Here is a 20,947-nt window from a genome sequence, read left to right as displayed (position 1 = left end):
TATACTGCCTGGAGTAACATCCTAGCAAACATTAACAGCATGTGCTGCTCTGACACCACATAAGCACTGCTTTGATGGTGCTCCCTTCTCTTTACCACACCTACATTTCCATGTCTTAATGCCTGCAAGCCCCGGAAGATAAGAATCCTGACGTCAACCCAAGAGAAGAAATGGGCTCAGGGAGTGACATGTGGCTAATAAAGTCACACCCACAAGGCAGACTGGGGGTCAGGTTTCCAGATCAGGCTGCAAGGCCCTCTGTTTCCTAAACACTTCCCTTGAAGGGCTCATTTGGGCAAAGGCACTCAATCTCTAGGAGCCTTGTGGCTAGGTGCTTCCTGCCCCAGTTCAAGCGCATTCTCTGGGTCAAGGTCAATGACAATCACAGCCTGAGCCCTGACCTTGTTTCCATGAAGCGCAGGATGTCCTCGGGTCTCAGGCACTTCTCCTGCTGGTAATATGCATGTGGCAGGAACTGAAACCGCAGCTGGTACACCCGGAATTTGTTCTGTTTTTCTTCCATACAGAAGGACTCCTGGACGTCAATTTTCTGCAACACCTGGAACCAGACGGACAGAGAGAACTTGACTTGTTCAGGTCCTAGGTGACTGTGCAATGTGAGTGGGTTACGAGGCCCAAAGGTTTACAGAGACAGCAGCTGAGATCACAGGCCAAACCCCAAAGAAACTCTGGTGAGCTATACTGGTGTGGATCTGCTGGGGGGCCCACAGCCTGCAGTCACCTCCAGAGAGTGGCCTGAACCTCCTAGGAGTGGCCTCAGAAGAGGTGGTAGGCAAACTCAGGAAATGGTTTATTTTTCAGGCACAGGAGGACGCTGTGGAACTAACGACTCTCTTAAAAGCTTCCTGATCCATCTCTGCTCACCACCTGGCAGAGACAGCTTATCTCTCATTGGTGGGAATCTGAGCCTAGGGTCAGAGCAGTAAGCAAAGCCTGTTCTTCACACATGGGGAGGATATAGGAACATGCCTTCACCACATATGCAACCCGGGAAGGAGAGACGTTACCTCCCCTAAGCACACCCTGGTGAGTTGCTTCTTGAGGCTTTTCACTCTCTTCAGGGCTTTCTTGGTGTTGAGCACAGGCACGCTCATCATGGGCGTCTTGATGTTGGCACTGGCCACCATGAGAATCTCCCGCAACCTGTCACAGAATAAGGGCACATCCAATCATGAGTGGCAACCAGACCCACACTCGTTCCCCTTGTCCAGCGCATATATTTACCTGAAGGGCCAGGGCCCAGGGCCACATGGGGGCACGTTCTATGTGAATGGTTCCCCTGGAGTTGGGCAACCAGGCACCTTGTGTGGGGCTTGTTAACAATGTACGTTCCTGAGTCCTTCCCCCAGCAGTGTGCAGTCTCACGGGCATCCCCAGGAACTTGGATGCAGGAGTTGGCAGAGGGATAAATGGAGATCCTACCAGGCCTGGGCACCAAAGAATCCAGCTGGGCTCTGGAAATTCTAACCCTGATCCCCACTTTAATGAGACCCTGTCCCTCTCTCACACACACACACACACACGCACACACACTCCCTCTCATTAAATGGCTCCTTCTCCAAGAGAGGCTAGCACAGACCCCACCCCGTGCTCCCTTGTGCCCCACACCTTGGAATGCCCAGGGTGACGTTCATCTCGCCTCTGCCTGCAAAGTGGAAGGTGTTGAGGGTCATCTGGGTGGAGGGCTCTCCGATGCTCCGGGCAGCCAGTAGGCCCACGGCCTCGCCCGGCTCGCACAGTGAGCGCTGCCACTTCAGCTGCAGCAAGGTCCTCAACCTAGAGACGGCGGTGGGGGGTCGGGAGGGGGGTTAGTGGCAGGGGTCAGGAACAGACACCACAGACTGTCAATGCTGCCCAAAACCAGAAACCTGAAACCTCTACCTCTTTCTGGACTCGTTTTTCCTAGGCAAAAGATCCCTCTAATCTTCAAATTCCCACCAGTGACCCTGAGATGTCCTAAAATTACACAGCACAGATCTCAGCTGGGTGGCTGAAGCTTTAGACATTCATGCTTGGACTCTTCATATTTGCCCCTAGAATGTCACATGTCCACTCTGGGCCTGTTACCACAAGCCCCCTAACCAGGAGAATTTCTGGGTTCATTATTCACTTTTTCCTTTATCCATTCTTTCTTCTCAATTATGACAATTTGGAGACGGCTTAAACCTCCTGCTGTAAAAATGAGAAAGAGGTTCACTAGGCCATTATGGGGATGGGGGTGATGAGAGCGTTTATATTTTTAGTTAGTGCAAATGGCTGCAGACCACATCAGAAGTATTCATGCTGCACAATTCTGTAATTTACTAACCATTTTTCCTATGAAGCCTGACCCTGTAAGAACATCCACTAGGAGCACTGAGCTACACTGTGTGTGTGTGTGTGTGTGTGTGTGTGTGTGTGTGTGTGTGTGTCTGTACTAGTGTGTGTGTGTGTGTCTGTCTGTCTGTACTAGTCCAAGCTAAGGCCTTCAAATGGGAACCCAAAGCTCAAAGGATCACTGGAGTAATCAGATCCGAGGCCTCATGAAAAGTTAAGACCTGGTGTGCCTGGGCATGAATGACCTGCCCTGGGTCACACGGTTGGCAGCAGGTGAACAGCAACCAGATTCCCTGACTCTCAGGCAGCCCCACCCACCACACCAAATCCAAGAGAGCAGACACTGTCTGTGCAAGCCTGTCCTAGCAGACCACTATCCCTATCTTGGCCCAGATGGGGGTGTCCACTCCTGCCTCCCTGCACTTGTTCACTCCTGGGCCCTCGGGGCTTGTGCGGTGCCCCTGGCTGTCTTACTGCCCTCCCTCTAGCTGGAGTCTCAAACCCAGGAGGCAGCCCTCTTCCGGAGTGGGTAGGGCAGGGGCTAGGAGGCAGATACTCCTGCACATGTTGTGCAACAAATCACTGTCAATACCTGTCGAGAGAAAGCTCTGATTTCTCATAACTCTTCTCTGTTTGAGCTGCCCACTCTTGACTGTAGTCATCAACCTTTGTTTCAAATGTTTCTGACACTGACGCAAAGTAGATGTCAGGACGCCAGACAGACAGACTTGGGTCAGGACAAGCGGCCGCCTTCTTCTGGTATTTCCTTCGGCTCTCCTCATCCAACTCATACCACATCCTCAGCATCTGAACAGAAGGATGGGTCTCAGCTATGTGAGAGGGATACCCAGTAGCATAAGAGGGATCAAAAGCATTGGCTTCCAATGAGAATAAAGGGAGACAGAAAGAAACCTGACTGCAGTGAGAAACCATCTCCCCATTTAAAACGGGGAGAGACTTCAACCTGTCCTAGGGTACCCTGCTTGACTACAAGCCTAGCAGCTCTTCATCCTGGCCCACTCAAACCCAGGAAGGAAGAGCATGTAATTTACTGAGCAAACTGGGCTTCTTTCAGAGTGAAACAGGAGATTGTTATGATTAGGCTAGGATAAGAGGCAAAGCCACGACTGTCTCAGGCCAGCTAGGATGCAGTCACTGTGCTGGATCCACGGTTATTTCTGGATCCAGGCTCTTTCACACGCTCTGTGCCCTCAAGGCTGTCCCAAAGTGACTGCTTCAAAGAGATCCCCTGCTTCCAGCTCCCAGGTGTGCTTGGCTGATGGGAGGTACCAGCAGCAGAGGGAAAGCCAGGAGGAAGGGGATCCTGGTACTTATCCCCAACCCCCCCTCTAGTGGGTCTCTACCCAGGGCTCTGTCCAGTGGCCCTAGCACATAGCTGTCCTCTCCGTTTCTCATGACTGCTCCCCATTCCTTCATACCTGGGATCGTGGGGAACCCAAAGTCACAGGCCCCAGTTAGTTCCCCCAAACCCTGCCTACACCCTTGTTAAGAGTCCCCACCTTACATTCCCATTTGAGAACCATTCTGTTCTGACTGACGGTGAACGATGCTGGAGTTCATGATTCTACCTTCTCTTAGGAAAACAGCCCCTCATCCCTCACCCACTGACTAAGCCTGGACATGCTGGACATTAAGGACACCACCTCCCTGCATCACCTCCTGGGTCCCGGGGCTGCGGCCATTGCGGTTTCCACTCTCAAGATTCAGGGCTTTCACAGCTTCCTGAATTTTCTGGGAATAACTCAAGAAGGCACCTCTTCTCAGCAGGGTGTTGGGATGCTTGCTTTGCCATTTTTTGATAGCTCTGAAGTGGCGGAGAGCTTTTTTGGGATCTGCTCTGGATAAAACTTCATGGAGATGCTGTGATTTCATTATCACCTAAACAAACAAACAAATCACACACATGAGATCAAAGAGATGAGGGCGTGACAGAGGGCCATGGAGCACAAATTCAGGGGACCCAAGTAGCTGGTGTGGAGCCCTCATGATGGGGCCGAGCACCCACTCTCAGAGAGGCTGAGCATCCATTGTTAATCAGGGCCCTCACTTTGTGCAAACCAGATTTGGGAACCAATGGTCTTGGGAGCAGAGGGAGACACAGGAAAGAAAGCAGCACACTCAGAGCCCCTCCAGGAGCACAAGGGAGTTTCTGGGAAGAAAGGAAGAGGGGAAGAGTGATGGCCAACCTCGGGGATAGGAACCAGGATGGAAAGGACTCAGCACCAGAGCACAACCCTCAATTCTACCATCAGCTTGATGACCTTGGACAGGTCACATCGGTTTCAGTTTCCCTATCTGCCAAATGAGGTAACTGCCCAGTCAACAGTGATGGTCACTACAAAGGCATTAAGGTATACGATGAAAATCATGAGTTTGTGTCTGATGGGCCCATGTTCAAATGCTGGCTCTGCCACTAACTGATTGTTTACTTATGCTTTGATACTCAGTTGCCTCAGCTGCAAAATGGGCAGAGTAATGCCTACTTCCCTGGGTTGCAGTGAGGAGGAAAACGGATAGTATTGATAGTGTGCTTTAGCTGAGGGCCCCGCATGTGGCAAATGGCCCCAAAGAGTAGGTATGATTCCAGAGGTGCTCGTGCCCTCCAGCCACCTCAGGTGATGAAAGTTCACAGGCTTTGAAATGGTCAAGTATTTCAGGGCATTGACCGGTGTCTTATAAACCCTTCCCACTCTACTTTCCAATGGCCACTTGGACTGGGTTGCAAAGCTCAGTGCATTCCAGTTCTCTAACCTCAGTGGGGGAGGCCCACTGCTCAGCCCCCAGGCTCCGGGGTCTAGCACACTACCTCGTAGTTGCTGGCCAGGAAGGGGAACTGCTTGGGCTGCAGGAATTGTGTCTTGGGGATGTCCAGGCCATCCTCCCCATACAGGAACTGCACCACACTGCCGTCACTGTCACGGACCGTGAGATCATACTGCACGACCAGTCCCTCCAGGTGCTTGACGATGCACCTGTAAGGACATCATTGGCTCAGTCCCCGCCGGCCCATCACCTTCCCAGGGCAGCCTCTGATGAGGGTTGGGGGCAGTGGAGGGGAGGGAAAGGGGGGCTGCTGTTCTGCAGGCAAACAAGACTTCAGAACAGGCTGGATCCAATGCCCCGGGATCTGGGCTTTCTCCAGTGTCCCCAGCCAGGGGCTGCATTTCCTGATGGTTTTCTAAGAGGAGGAGGCTGCAGCCATGTTACTGAGAGGCTTGGCTGCCACCCCTAGACCTGGGCTTCCAACTAGCCCCAGCTGCTGAAATGACTGCCTGACCCTACACTCTTCCCACAATGCAGAGCTCCCCAGAGACCAGTGTCCTTAGAATCACAAGGCAGGCGAAGCAGGGGAGCTGTCAAGCATTCTTAAACTTGGTCAGCCCAGGGATTGCCAAGGACACTAAGGCGTATTGGGAACCACATGCTGATGTGAATCCCTCCGCTGGTGGCATTTCTCCTCAGTTTTATCTCAACTTCTCCTGCTCTCTGCCCTGGTCCTAGCCCCTTTGCTTACCTCTCCGGACACTCTGCCTAGGTTTGCCCTGCTGCCACCCTAATGGGGCTTCCCAGGAGTCACTGTCCCCCCACCCCAAGCTGTGGGGGACAGAGCTCAACGTTAGTCACTACTGTCTTGGCAGCTGAGCCTTCCAGGAAGCAAGACAAGCTTGCCACTGCCGAAGACCTTCTCCCACAGCCATAGCTTCCCCCAGGGAATGGCAGACCCTCAGAACACAGAGCCCTTTGTATAAGCCTCTGAGCTCATGCGAAGGGGAAGAGTGTCTGCTGCTTCCTGTCTCAGACCATTCATGGAAACTTTCCAAAAGTTTTTTCATCCAAGGAATCTTAAACGAGCTGTTGATATAATGTGAAAGACGACGGGCCCTGGCACCCTACCTCAAGGGGCACGGCAGATACATTTTACCTTTGGAGATAGCCTGAGCGGCTGGTTTTCACAGAAGTGTCGACCAGGCCCTCTCGTCCTGCCATGCAGTGGAAGAAGAACTCCTGCAGAGAATGGACCCAAGTCCCAAAGGTGACAGTGAGGACAGCGTGCTTCCTGAGGGGCTCAGGCCAACACCTCCAGCAGCCTTTCCTGACCAGACAGGCCACTCCCTTCCCTGATCTCCTAGGACTTTTTTGATGCCGGTGAGGAATCTGCCAGTGACAAAGCCACCAGCCCTGGGGGTGAACTCATAAGGCTCAAAGCAGGGCAGTGACTTGCCAGACGCCATCAGCGGGGGTCTCCGACCTTCCAATTCAATCTGGCCCAGCAGGCACGAGATCTGGAGGACAGGAAACCCACAGGAAACTGAAGATCCACGTGTGTTTAACAGTGCTTTGTCCCAGGAGGGAAAGTATAATCTAACCTTGAAGAAAAGCTGCATGGAAACTGAGTTCTTGAAGGCTAACCTACATTTCTAAACAAACCAGGAAGCTTTCATTTTAAGAAAAAAAAAAAAATACCTTCCTTTGGTTGACTGATCTGGATTTTCACATTTGGGGTCAGTTGAAAATGGGTGCTATCTATAAAAGGAGCCATGTCTCAGAAGCATCTCATGTTATACCTGTAAGGGACTGGAGGGTCCTGATGGGGGAAAGAGAGGCCTGCAGGAAACAGCCATTTACTGCGATCCTCACATTCTAGAGTCAAAAGGGAACTCAGGGCCGGGTGTGGTGGCTCACATCTATAATCTTAGCACTTTGCGGAGCTGAGGCAGGAGGATCCCTTGAGCCCAGAAGTTTGAGACCACCCTGGGCATTACAGGGAGACTCTGTCTTATTTTCAATTAAAAACAAAACAAAACACAACAACAACAACAACAAAATGGGAACTCAAGCTACTGAGCTGTTTGCTTAGAAAGCTGCCTGTTAATACTCTTGGTGTGTTGCAGAGAGCGGTATATCTAGGTTTCGATGTAGTCGGGATTTCCTAACGGCTTTCGGCCTTTCTGTTGTCACACTCAACAGACAACGGGGTGGGCCTTTAGACCCTCTCAAGGTCATCAAGGTTTAAGGTTAAGAAATCTCTAGGACAATGTTTATAATTTAATATTAAGAAAAGATTGGCCAGGCACGGTGGCTCATGCCTGTAATCCCAGCACTTTGGGAGGTCGAGGCGAGAAGATCACGAGGTCAAGAGATTGAGACCATCCTGGCCAATATGGTGAAACCCCGGCTCTACTAAAAATACAAAAATTAGCTGGGCGTGGTGGCATGTGCCTGTAGTCCCAGCTACTCGGGAGGTTGAGGCAGGAGAATCTCTGGAACCTGGAAGGCGGAGGTTGCAGTGAGCCGAGATTGCGCCACTGTACTCCAGCCCGGTGACAGAGCAAGACTCCATCTCAAAAAAAAAAAGAAAAAAAGAAAAAAAGAAAAGATGAAAAGATCATGCAAAATTACGTGAAAATTGTATGAGTATACATAATGTATCTATATAACGTGAATATATGCAATAGTACAGTTTGTAAATTTATAATATGTATCTATGTTATACATATCCCATCTGCATATTCATAACTACATCTGCCTTTAACATTGGCATGTTAACACTGGTTAGCTCCTATAGTGATTTCTACACGCTTTTCTCTTTTTCAGTACTTGCCATGTTTCATAGGGAACAAACCGAAACCACCTCCTGCTATCCCCCGCCTTTGCTGACACCTGTAAAGCTGCCAACCCGCCTCTGCACATACCTGCATCGTGTTCACGGTTGAACCTTTGGCTCCTGACTGCACCATCATCTGCAGGCTGTTCTCTGGGAACTGTCTGTGTAGGCCAAAAGGCATGCATGCCTGCAGATTAAATCAGCACAGTGGTCAGTGACGTCACCTCCTTTAAAAATCCCAGAATCAGGATGTAAATCCAGGAGGCAGAAGCAATACAGCCAGAATATTTATTCAGACCTAAGTACCAAATCCCACTCGAGGTAAGAGAAAGCCTCATTTGGCATTTATCCTTCCCTGGAACCCCTGAGAGGTCAAACAGGTGCTCCCTGCCCTGCACTCCCTGGACTTCCTCTGCCAGGATCCCCGAGGTTTCATTCATTGGCCAAAGAGCAGCAAAAAGGGAGAAGGAAAAGGAGAAGCAGAGGGGCTGGCAGATCTAGTTCGTGATTCTAACAAGAAGCTGGAGAAGAATAAAATTTAAGGTGATGCCCTTGATTCGCCCAGCAGAGCCTGGCCTGGGTCCTCTCCCAGTGTGAATACCAACATCCGCATCATGTCACATTTAGGAACATGCCACCCAAGCCCCATGTAGGAAGCTCTGTCTTAGCTCAAGAGCCAGCAGAACCAAGCATGCCCCTTCAGGGGGATCCTGGGGAGATGCTGAGAAGGCGGCTCTGAGTCTGGGGCTTCTAGCCTGTGCCTGGAATTCCACAGATTCAGCCCAACACAGGACAGGCAGAGCCTGGGTGGGTGGAGGTGGTGGGAAGAGGGTAACTGGAGGGACAAGGAACCATTCTGAGATGCATCTGAAGACAACTTCCCTACTCCTAGCATTCCCAGTCAGCCCTAGAAGCTGAGCTTCCTGGTTCTCAGGGAGGTGCTAGGAAAGCTCCTGTCAACAAAACCCCTCAAGGATGGAACCTGTCCCCATGTGAGGTCGGTCTTCTCAGCAGCCTAAGGGATGCTAAAAGCCAGGCAAGAGAGCACTACAGACGAACTTTGACTTTCGATGAGCGTTGGCATTGCCTCCTCCTCCCCACTCCTCAGGCTGGGCCCCAGGGCCCAGGAGGCAGGGTGAGGGCCAGGCCAGCTCCTCCAAGCAGCAGGATGGAGAACCCTGGCTCTGGGGCAGAAAGGCAGAGAAAAGCAGGCTGTGGTTTCAGCTCATGCAGAGATTTCCCTCTCCTTTCTCAACTGCCCAGGAACTGGCTTGGCATTGTGTACTAGTAGCTCCTGAAGCCTCTCTGCAGCCATGTGAGGTGGTGCCCCTCACAGCCCCACTTCCAGGTGAGGAAACCAAGGCAGGGACCGGTTATCTTACTTGCCCAAGGTCACACAGCAAGTTCAAGGCAGAGCCAGGACTGGAACCTGAGCCTTCACTCCTGGCTCTGCTGCACGAGCAGCAGGGGCGATCTGGGTCCCTCACCCTGCTTATTCACCCCTGGTGGCCCCATTCAGCCCCTTTAATGCAGTCACCCCAAAATAAAAACGTTTAAAAAGAAAAACAGCACAAAGCATTCTCTCTCGGCACTATTCCCAGGCCTGTATAGACCCTAACTGGGGCAGGGAACAATGCCCTGGGCCCTTCAAAACAACGAGTTCTACCCATCCCACCTCGCGTCTCACCTAGTCAGCTGTTAAAACAGCCAAAGTGCTCCGTAGGGCCTGGGCGAGAATCAAAATGTAATTTCTAAAAAAATCAGCATTCATAGTGGTGGGGATAAATGCATGCAATGCTGGGCTAACCTTGTTAATCTCATTGCTGTAATGGTTCACTTCCTCCTTGAACTTCAGATCAATCATGTTAAAATCCCTCTGGTCCTTGCCCAGATGGGCATCCTGCCATTTTCCTCGGACCTCATCATATGATGCGGCTTCTGGCAGGTTTAATGCAGCCCTGACAGCCTAGAATGAGATCAGAAACACATCGGAGGCTGAGGCCAAACGAGGAGGGTGTGGGTTTTGACTCGGCACACACTTCACCCCTCTAGGGCAGGCCACGGCCTCAGAGTCCCTCCTTACCCGGGGCCCGCAGTGGGTGGATTCTTCAATGATACGTTGCCTCTTGACATCTGCCTTTGGCTTCACCAAAATGTCTTCCACGCCTGTGAAGTGAAACAGACAAGCTTGTAGGGGACCTCAGGCCTGATTTCTCCCACCAGACTAAACTCAGTAAGGCCAGAGCACAGAGCCCAGTGCCACAGATGCAGGAAATACCTGAGTAATGAAGATGATATTAACATTATTATTAACAGATTGCCAGCATCTCTTAGGTGCTTACCAGAGCCCAAACCTTATAATCTCCATTTTACAAATGACAAAACTCAGGTTCAAAATTGGGCTACTTTCTCGTGGCCATATGGGTAGAAAGTAAACTCAGGCCTGGGTCCCAAATTCATGTTCTTAGCCACCAGCTATACTATCTCCATTCCATAGATATGTGTTGGATGAATAGGCTGAAGGTGAAGAAGAGGTTTTGGATGAAAAGATAAGCTCAGAGAAAAGAGAGAGAGAGACAGAACATCTCAGTCTGGGGTCCCAGAAGTCATATGTCACAGGGGCCACCCTACGTAGCTGAGTATACCTGTGTAGGCACACACACAGACACACCCAAGCCTGGGTGACAAGGACCACTACCGCAGGTCCCTCAGCATTGCTTCAGGAGGATGACAGCCTGGGTCACTTCAGTGAAGCCTGCCCTTCTGGCTCAAAGGGTTGAGGAATTCCTCATCCTGGGCAGCAGTAGGTCTTTCCACATCAACTCTTGATCAAACTAGTGTTTTTGTTTGTTTGTTTTTTGAGACAGAGTCTTGCTCTGTTGCCCAGGCTGGAGTGCAGTGGCGTGATCTCGGCTCACTGCAACCTCCGCCTCCCAGGTTCAAGTGATTCTCCTGCCTCAGCCTCTCCAGTAGCTGGGACTACAGGTGCACGCCACCATGCCCAGCTAATTTTTGTATTTTTAGTAGAGACAGGGTTTCACAATGTTGGCCAGGATGGTCTCGATCTCTTGACCTCATGATCCACCTGCCTCGGCCTCCCAAAGTGCTGGGATTACAGGAGTGAGCCACTGCGCCTGGCCAAAACCAGTTCTTTTCTGTAACTGTAAGTGCTACTGGACTCAAAAGTCCCTCAGCCAAGATCTGAGTGGGAAAGAAAACAGCAGGTGTACTGTTCAAAAGATGGGGCTGAAATATTTGGAATTCCTAATGCAAGGTCCTGGAGGGCTTCTAAGAACATGTGTGAACAGAAGGGGAAAGAAACAGTTCCTCTGTAAGCAGGCCACACCATGAAAGTGGGCATTCCCATGGGGTCAGCTCCAGGCCATCTAGCTGTACCCTTTATGGACCCCGCTAGCTGAGATGGGCTGGAGTGAAGTCAATCTCTCGCCTGTTCCCCCTCGTAGCCCCACTCCCAGCTTGGCCCTGCTTCCTCTTGCAGCCCTGAGCCTCTGGATCATCTTCACACTCAAGGGACCAACTGCTCTTTGTACCATGCACTGAGCAGAGCTAAAGCCTGGCACCTTTGTTAAGTTTGTTCCTCATGATGAGCTGGGTGTGGGATCTTCCTCTATTTTTGTTTCACAAGCGCTCTGATTTTTTCTACTTAGCAGAAATCCTTGTGCTTATTCTAGGTCACCATTTGAAATTGAAATATACATTTCATGGGGTGTAGTCATCATGCTTCACTTTCTTTGGTTATCCTGGAAGGGACTCTACTCTGGTTCCCAACTGGAAGTGGGTGATCTTGGACACAGATGTCCCCAGAAGTGGCGCAGGTCTCTTAGTGGAATTAAGATGGGGGAAGGTGAGTTTCAGCTGCCAAACAGACTTCACTTATAATCCTTATCCTGGTAAAATAATGGGACATATAAGCCAAGATGTTTGTTCAAGGATGCTCATCCCAGCAATAATGTGAAAATCTAGACGCAGCCTAAATGTTTAATTATAGGAACTGGTTAAATAAACTATGATATATCCATAAGAATGGAATAATCTGTAGTTACCAGACATGAGGATGTAGATTTGTATTAGCTGATCCCAAAGGACATTTATAAATACATTTGGACATTTGGTGGGTGGGTGGGTAAGGGAAGTAGAGTATGTAGCGTAGGATCCCACTTTTTCCAAATGTATTTGTACTAGAAAAGTCTAGAAAAACAAACATCAAATTACTATTAGTGGTTATCTCCGACAAATGCATGCTGGGTGATTTTAAATTATCTTCACGTATACTTTTTTTTTTTAACCTTTCCATAATTAAATATATGATACAATTAAAATAGAATAAAATGTATAATGCAGGCCCCAGTGTGGGCCAATGAACAAACTCTAGCTGCAGTAGGTGCAGGTCCACAGGCCCTACGCTGAGACTCCTACTCTGTCTGCACACGAGTGGGTCTGTGAAGCAGAGGAGCCTTACTTCCACCACGAACCAGACAACGCCTATGCACACTGCGGTGCATGCCTGACATGCAGCATCTCGCATCCCCCTAACGAGACTGTGGAAGGGCTGGACCCTGCTCTGTGTACATGGAGGTGCAGCATCCTCCATAAGCCTGGCCAGAGGCTGAGCCTTTGGACAGATCTGATCTCAAGCCCACACTAGAAGGGGCCAGGTGACTGCTTCAGGGGAGCCCCAGGGCAGTGAGCCCAGCACTCACCTAAGGTGAAGCCTCTTTATCAAAGCCATTTTCCTAAAACAGTGTGCTCTCATTTCTGGGGTGCAAACAAGGTAGTTCCTCTTCCTGTCTTAGGATCACCCCGACAGGTTTGCCCAGCATAGTGTTTCCAAGAGTGCTGATGGCCCCGCTGCAGTGGGAAGGTGTGGGCAGTTCTTTTGCTCTATCACCCAGGCTGGAGTGCAATGGCGCAGTCTTGGTTCACTGCAACCTCTGCCTTCTGGGTTCAAGCAATTCTCCCGCCTCAGCCTCCTGTGTAGCTGGGATTACAGATGCATGCCACGACACCTGGCTAATTTTTGTATTTTTAGTAGAGACAGGATTTCTCCATGTTGGCCATGCTGGTCTCGAACTCCTGGGCTCAAGTGATCTGCCCACCTCGGCCTCCCAAAGTGCTGGGATTACAGGTGTGAGCCACCGTGCCTGGCCGGCAGTGGGCAGTTCTGACAACAGGAAGCCCCTCTGTGGGGTGGGATGGGCCCCGAGAATTCTGAAAGGGCACTTGTGTAGCAGGGAATGGGGTTGTACGAGTATGAGAAATCAGTTCAAGGACAGAAACCTGTAAAGGGAGGGGTTAGGAAAGGAACAGAATGGAAATGGGCACAAGGGTGCCGTTCTGCACTGTGAAGGGGAATAAACACCGGCTGTGGAGGAGAGGGGTGGCCAAGTGAGGGCGCCTTTGTAGGAGGAGCCTAGTTGCTTCCCAGCTTCTTCCCGAGAGGACACAGAAAAGCATTTCTAGCTGCGTAATGTAGCACACATGAAGCATATGGTCTATAAAGGAAAAGAAACCTGGCAGTTTTGGGGGTGAATGGACTATCCGTTAAGACCCTGTGATAAAGCGTGGTGCACTGGGGACCTGGAAAGACTTCTGCAATGGGAACACGCAGAGGCCTTGGAAATCTTCAGTGTGGACGGCTCTCTCTGCCCTGAGCCCGGGAGACGGCCAGGCGGCTGCGCTGACTGGTCACTGCCCCAGGGCAGCGAGCCTGGCACTTACCCAACGTGAAGCCTCTGTAGAGCTGCAGGTAGGCAGTGAAGAGGCGGGCCAGGCAGGTTAGAACCTTGCCGCTGGTCTCGCCTCCATAGATCTCATAGCAGCAGTGGACCAGGCCGTAGGCAGAGCTCCCGTAGTGCGCCTTGTCCAGCACTCCGCAGAGCAGCTCCCCTTCCCTGATGATCACCTGCGGAGGGCAAGGCCACCAATGCCGGGTTGCGGGCGATGCCTCCTGTGGGAGCCACCCACCCGCTACTCCGTGTGTGACCCTCGTTGTACAAGTCCCTCTACTGTGACCCACCTAGAATCCTTCATGGAAAAAAGGTAGGGCGTATGTGAAACTAGTATTTTCTCTCTATATATATTATTATTTTTTAATATAATGGAGGCAAGCATATACAGACCAGCATATACAGTTCCCTTCAGGGACTATACCACATAGATATACACACACTCACACTCTTTCTCTCCATGTGTTTTATATCCCCTACTCCCCACACCCACCCATGCTGACTTGAGGTCAAGTATCCTTGACAAAGACCTGTGACTGGACATGGGATCTTCTAGTCACAAGGTCTTCCTGAAGTGGTGAGCTTCAACCTCGTAACTGTGCCTCTGGCCTAGGTACTTCCTCCCTTGAACCCTGGGAGTAACAACAAAATCTTCCTAACATCCTCTAAGGCCTGAATGTGGGTTATTCAGGCCTTCAGGTTACCCTCAAAGCTGGGTTAAAGCATTAGAAGCTAATGAAAAGAAAAGCATTTCTAGCTGCATAATGTAGCATCCATGAAGCATATGGTCTATAAAGGAAAAGAAACCTGGCAGTTTCAGGGGTGAATGGACTGTCCATTAAGACTCTGCAATAACGCGTTGTGCACTGGGGACCTGGAAAGACTTCTCCACAGGGAACACGCAGAGGCCTTGGAAATATTCAGTGTGGACAGCTCCCTCTGCCCTGGACCTGCCCTTTTGCGGCCTGGTTCCTAAGGCTCAGAGTTTGGGGTGTGGAGTCTTACACCAGTTTATCTCAAGCCACTCAGCAGTCTTGCGGGAAAACAGGACTCTGCGTTGCCAACCTTTGCATAATCAATTTCAGCCTTTTGCAGGAGAAGCCTTCCTAAACTGCTTGTGAGTTTTATACTGAGGGTCAAATGCTGGAGATCAACCCAAAACCTTTCCAAAACAAAAGCTGACACCAACTCAGGCACAACGCCTTCTCTTCTGAGGCACAGTACCTGCTTCTGTGAATGTGCCTCCATTTCTGTCTCCGTTTTAAACCAATCTGTCTAACCCCAGGACTACAAGTCTCCACTCCACACAGCTGGACAGCCATACCTGGGACTCGCACATTGAGTCAGGGTTAAAGCCAGGAATGGATCGAGGAGTTTCCTTCACCCAGGCTTTCCCGGTGATTTTTGCCTTTCCTGATAAGTTCAGTGGGATGTGGTCCTCTGGGATTATATTTATGAGCAGCGTTGACACAACCTGCAAAGAAAAAGAGGACAAACTGATGGCAAAAAGAAAAGTGATGGCAAAAAGAGGACAAACTGATGGCAAAAAGAAGAGTTGAGAGCTTCCCTTTCAGGACCTCCTGCCCTCGCAATGCCATTTCTGATGATCTCAGGTATGGCAAGAAAAACAGACAGGTCCACCTCCATAGGACAAGGTGATCTCAGTTTTTATTTAAACCAATGAGGAATGAAAACAAAAATACACGAGAAAGAACTTCACTGGGATTTTTACTCTCTAAAATAGTTCTTAAAGTGAATAATCCCCTAGACTTGAATTAAATTCCTAAATAGACCAAAGGAAGGAGAGGAAAAAGTAAAGTGTTTTCATTTTATGCCACATACTCAGATATTTCTTTACTATGACTGGAATTAATTATAGCTACTGAAAGGCCAAGGAATCTTTCCCCAGCCCCAGTTGGATCCCTCAGAGGGGACATCCACCCAACAAGCAATTGCTAACAGGAAGCCAAGAGAAGCACTTTCTCAAGCAGCTGCTCTGCAGAGAGCTCAAAGGGACACAGCTTTATCTGGAGTTAACCAAAGTTGGCTACAGAAGGGCTGAATGCAGGTGCACACATTCCAAGAGATGAAGCAGGGCAGGGGCAGACAGGCAGGTGTGACAGGCTCCAGGGCTGGGAGACTAACCGCCATCAACAGTGCTTAATGTGCCTGCAGCAGGCCCCACAAAGTAGTGTCTTTAGATGTGTGCAATGAGGGCGCGGTGGCTCACGCGTGTAATCCCAGCACTGAGACCGGCGGATCACGAGGTCAAGAGATCGAGACCATCCTGGCCAATATGGTGAAACCCCGTCTCTACTAAAAATACAAAATTTAGCCGGGCATGGTGGCATGCATCTATACTTCCAGCTACTCAGGAGGCTGAGGCACCATAATCGCTTGAATCCAGAAGGCAGAGATTGTAGTTAGCCAAGATCACATCACTGCACTCCAGCCTGGGTGAGAGAGTGGGACACTGCCTCAAAAAAAAAAAAAAAGAGTGGGCAACGGGACAGGGCAGTTATAAGGGCAGCTGCCTTTTCACCCACGTGCACCAGCAGCAGGGGACAATGGACAACAGCATCATTAAAGAGAGCAGGAGAGCAGAAAATATTCCGTTTTCTCAGCAGAAGATGACCAGAAAGGTTATGACCCACACTCTCCATGCCTCAGCTCCATGGAAGGCCAGCACTCTGCGGTGAGTGGGGTGAAGGAGCAAAGGCAGGACAGTGACGCTTCCCTGGGGTGCCTACTTCAAGCTGCACCTCAACCAAGGTGCCACATGCACAGTGGGGACCCCCTAGGCTAGGCATAGTCAAGACTGGAACTTGGTGTGAAAGGTAACAGAAACACACCCATACAAGGGCAGGGAAATGTGACCTGCCACTTCATCTATAAAACCAAGGGGGCAGAAAAGCATTTGATAAACTCCAACACCCTTTCAGGATAAAAATACTCAACAGACTAGGAACAGAAGGAGACATCACCAACCTAATAAAGGGAGGCACCTATGAAAAACCTACCACTAACATGCTCAATGATGGAAGACTGGGTGCCTTCTGCCTAAAGTCAGGACCAAGACAAGGATGTCTACACTTGCCATTTCTATTCACCAATGTACTAGAGGTTCTAGCCAGGGCAATTAGGCAAGAAAAGAAATAAAAGACATTCAGATTAGAGAGAAAGAAGTACAACTACATTTGCAGATGGCATGATATTATAGAGGGAAAATCCTTAAGTGCCAACAAAACAAATTATTAGAGCTTGTAAATGACTTCTTCAAAGCTGAAGGATACAAGATCAACATATAAAAATTAATTCTCTTTCTATATATTAGCAATGAACAATCTGACAATGAAGTTAAGAAAAAGTTCCGGCCAGGTGTGGTGGCTCACGCCTGTGATCCCAGCACTTTGCGAGGCCAAGGCAGGCGGATCACCTAAGGTCAGGAGTTTGAGACCAACCTGGCCAACATGGTGAAATCCCGTCTCTACTAAAAATACAAAAATTAGCTGGGCATGGTGGCGGCTGCCTGTAATCCCAGCTACTCGGGAGGCTAAGACAGGAGAATTGCTTGAACTGGGGAGGCGGAGGTTGCACTGAGCCGAGATCACGCCACTGCACTCCAGCCTGGGAAGCAAAGAGTGAAGCTCTGTTCCCCCCCTCCCCTGCCAAAAAAAAAAAGAGTTCCATTTACATTAGCATCAAAAAAAAAAAAAAAAAAAGAATAAATTTAGGCAAAGAAGTGCAAAACTTGTACATCAAAAAGTCTTAACATACTTGAAAGAAAGAGAATCTAAATACAGGCATATCTCATTTTGTTCTCCTTTGCAGATAACATGGTTTTTTACAAATGGACGGTTAACGGCAACCCTGTGTGGAGCAGGTCCAGCACCATTTTTCCAACAGAAAGTGCTCACTTTGTGTCTCTGTGTCACATTTTGGTAATCCTCACCATATTTCAAACTTTTTCATTATTATTGTATCTGTTATGATGATCTCTGATCAGTGATTTTTGATGTTCCTATTGTTGTTTTGGGACACCCCAGGCTGGCACATCTTATAAGACGGCAAACCTAATCTCTAAATGTTGGTATTTTGACTGCTCCACCAACCGGCTGTCCCCCATGTCTGTCTGTCTGTCTGTCTCTCTCTTTCTCTCTCTCCTTGGGCCTCCCTATTCTCTGAGACCCAACAATATTGGAATTAAACCAGTTAATAACCTTACAGTGGCCTCTAAGTATTCAAGTGAAAGGAAGACTCACGGGTCTCTCACTTTAACTCAGAAGCTAGAAACAATTAAGCTTAGTGAGGCTGAGACAGGCTGACAGCTAGGCCTCTTGTGCCAAACAGCCAAACTATAAATGCAAAGGAAATGTTCTCGAAAGAAATTAGAAGTGCCACTTCAGTGAATATGTGAATGGTAAGAGAGCAAAACAACCCTATTGCTGATAGGGAGAAAATTTTAATGGTCTGGATAGATGCTCAAACCAGCCACAACATTCCTGTAAGCCAAAGCTTAATCCTAATTCACAGCAACGCCCTAACTCTCTTTAATTCTATGAAGGCTGAGAGAGGTGAGGAAGCTGCAGAAGAAGTTTCAAGCTAGCAGAGGCTGGTTCACAGGGCTTAAGGAAACAGGCTGTCTTTATAACATCTCAGCACAAGGTAAAGAAGCTAGTGCTGGCCGGGTGTGGTGACTCACGCCTGTAATCCCAGAACTTTGGGAGGCCGAGGTGGGTGGATCACCTGAGCTCAGGAGTTTGAGACCAGCCTGGCCAACATGGTAAAACCCCGTCTCTACTAAAAATACAAAAATTAGCCGGGCATGGTGGTGCACGCCTGTAATCCCAGCTACCAGGGAGGCTGAGGCAGAAGAAATCACTTGAACTTGGGAGGTGGAGGTTGCAGTGAGTTGAGATTGCACCACTGCACTCCAGCCTGGGTAACAGCGCGAGACTCCATCTCAAATTTATTTAAAAAAAAAAAAAAAAATGGCCAGGCGCACAGTGGCTCACACCTGTAATCTCAGCACTTTGGGAGGCTGAGCTGGGCGGATCACAAGGTCAGGAGATCGAGACCATCTTGGCCAACATGGTGAAACCCTGTCTCTACTAAAAATACAAAAATTAGCTGGGCATGGTGGCACATGCCTGTAATCCCAGCTACTCGGGAGGCTGAGGCAGGAGAATTGCTTTAACGAGGGAATTGGAGGTTGCAGTGAGCCGAGATCGCGCCATTACACTCCAGCCTGGGCAACAGAGCGAGACTCCATCTCAAAAAGAAAAAAAAAAAAAAAGAAGCTAGTGCTAAGCGAGAAGAAGATCTAGCTAAGATCACTGATGAAGGTTGCTGCACTGAACAACAGATTTGCAATGTAGACGAAAGAGCCTTCTGTTGGAAGAAGATGCCATCTATAGGACTTTCACAGCTAGAGAGAAGTCTGGCTTCACAGCTTCAAAGGACAGTCTGGCTCTCCTGTTAGGGGCTAATGCAGCTGGTGACTTTCAGTTGAAACCAATGAACATTTACCATTGTGAAAAATCCTAGGGCCCTTAAGAATTATGCTAAATCTACTCTGCCTGTGCCTATAAGTGGAACAACAACGCCTGGGTGACTGCACATCTGTTTACAGCATGTTTTGCTGAATATTTCAAGTCCCTGTTGAGACCTACTGCTCTGAAAAAAAGGTTCCTTCAAAATATTACTACTGTTCACTGATAATGCATCTGGTCACCCAAGAGCTCTGAAGATATGCAAGGAAATTAATGCTGTTTTCATGCCTGCTAACACAACATCCATTCTGCAGCCCACGGATAAAGGAGTTATTTTGACTTTTGAGCCTTATTATTTAAGAAATACATTTCATTAAGGCTATAGCTGCCATAGATAGTGATTCTTCTGAAGCATATGGGCAAAGTAAATGGAAAACCTTCTGGAAATGATTCACCATTCTAGATGTCATTAAAAAATTTGTGATTCATGGGAGGAATATCAATATTAACAGGAGTTTGGAACAAGTTGATTCCAACCCTCAAGTATGACTTTCAGGGGTTCAAGACTTCAGTGGAGGAAGTAACGGCAGCAGTGGTAGAAATAGAACTAGAATTAGAAGTAGAATCTATAAAGGAAAAAAAAGAACAAAAAATAAGTGTTGGTGAAAATGTGGAGTAACTGAGACCTTCACACATCGTTAGTAGAAATGTAAAATAGTACAGCTGATTTGAAAAATAGTTTGAAAGTTCCTCAGAAAAGTTGAATATAGAATTACTATATGATGCAGCAATTCTACTTCTAGGCATATACCCAGGAAAACTGAAAACACATGTTCATACAAAAACTGGTACACAAATGTTCATTGCAGGTTTATTTGTAGTATCCAAAAAATGGAAACAATCCAAAGTATCCATTTATCAACTGACAAATGGATACAGAGAAAACAATGGAATGTTATTCATCCATAAAGAGGAATAAAGTACTATTACACACTACAAAATGGATGGAACTGGAAAACATTAAGTAAAAGAAATAAGTCATAAAAGGCTACATATTGTTTGATACAACTTACGTGAAATGTCCAAAACAGGCTTAATTCATACGGGTAGAAAGTAGTTGTCAGGGGATGAGAAGGAAGGAGGAATTGGGACTGACTGCTATACCTATTAGTACACATCATCTTTTTGGAGTGATGGAAATGTTCTGGCATTACACTGTGATGATGGTTGCACAACATAGTGAATACACTAAAAACCGACTTATACACTTTGAAATGGTCCTTAAAAAAAAAATAAAAAAAGAGACAGGGTCTTGCTCTGTCACCTAGGCTGGAGTGCTGTGGCACAATCATAGCTGACTGCAGCCTTATATTCAGCCTCCCAAGTCGCTAGGGCTATAGGCGTGTGCCACCATTTCCATTTCCATCTTCATCTATCTTCATCTCCATCTACATCTCCATCGCAATCTCCACCTCATCTCCATCTATCTCCATCGCAATTATCTCCATCGCAATCTCCACCTCATCTCCATCTATCTCCATCGCCATCTCCACCTCATCTCTATCTATCTCCATCGCCACCTCCACCTCCACCTCCACCTCCATCTCCATCTCCATCTCATTCCATTCCATTCCATTCCACTCATTTATTGAGACGGAATCTTGCTTTGTCGCCCAGGCTGGATTGTGATGACACGATCTTGGCTCACTGCAAGCTCCACCTCCTGGGTTCAAGCGATTCTTTTG

At 48.7% G+C, this 20,947-nt stretch overlaps 1 protein-coding gene across 1 annotated transcript; it reads right to left on the bottom strand.

Annotated features, from left to right (window-relative positions):
* Positions 1-121: 121 nt before the first annotated feature.
* LOC116464368 (DNA-directed RNA polymerase I subunit RPA1) lies at positions 122-20,672 on the bottom strand. The gene is made up of 14 exons (XM_032147622.2): positions 20,276-20,672; positions 15,035-15,184; positions 13,703-13,886; positions 10,047-10,129; positions 9,771-9,929; positions 8,052-8,150; positions 6,492-6,641; positions 6,281-6,363; positions 5,165-5,330; positions 4,015-4,236; positions 2,930-3,144; positions 1,630-1,797; positions 1,029-1,164; positions 122-559 (listed from the first exon to the last, which is right to left on the bottom strand). The coding sequence occupies exons 1-14, from the start codon at positions 20,552-20,554 to the stop codon at positions 383-385; spliced, it is 2,271 nt and encodes a 756-aa protein (XP_032003513.2). The 5' UTR covers positions 20,555-20,672; the 3' UTR covers positions 122-382.
* Positions 20,673-20,947: the final 275 nt, after the last annotated feature.

Source organism: Hylobates moloch, unplaced genomic scaffold (genome assembly GCF_009828535.3).
Source record: "Hylobates moloch isolate HMO894 unplaced genomic scaffold, HMol_V3 SCAFFOLD_508, whole genome shotgun sequence".
NCBI classification, from domain to species: Eukaryota; Metazoa; Chordata; class Mammalia; order Primates; family Hylobatidae; genus Hylobates; species Hylobates moloch.
Note: the sequence above shows the minus strand (reverse complement) of the source record. Positions and strands in the feature narration are given on the sequence as shown.

Coding starts and splice junctions, on each gene's coding strand:
- LOC116464368 (XM_032147622.2), bottom strand. CDS start 20,554: ATGATTGTGCCACAGCACTCCAGCCTAGGTGACAGAGCAAGACCCTGT. Junction 1,798..2,929: donor TCAGAGCTTTCTCTCGACAG/GTATTGACAGTG, acceptor CGCCGTCTCTAG/GTTGAGGACCTTGCTGCAGC. Junction 1,165..1,629: donor GTCACCCTGGGCATTCCAAG/GTGTGGGGCACA, acceptor ATTCTGTGACAG/GTTGCGGGAGATTCTCATGG.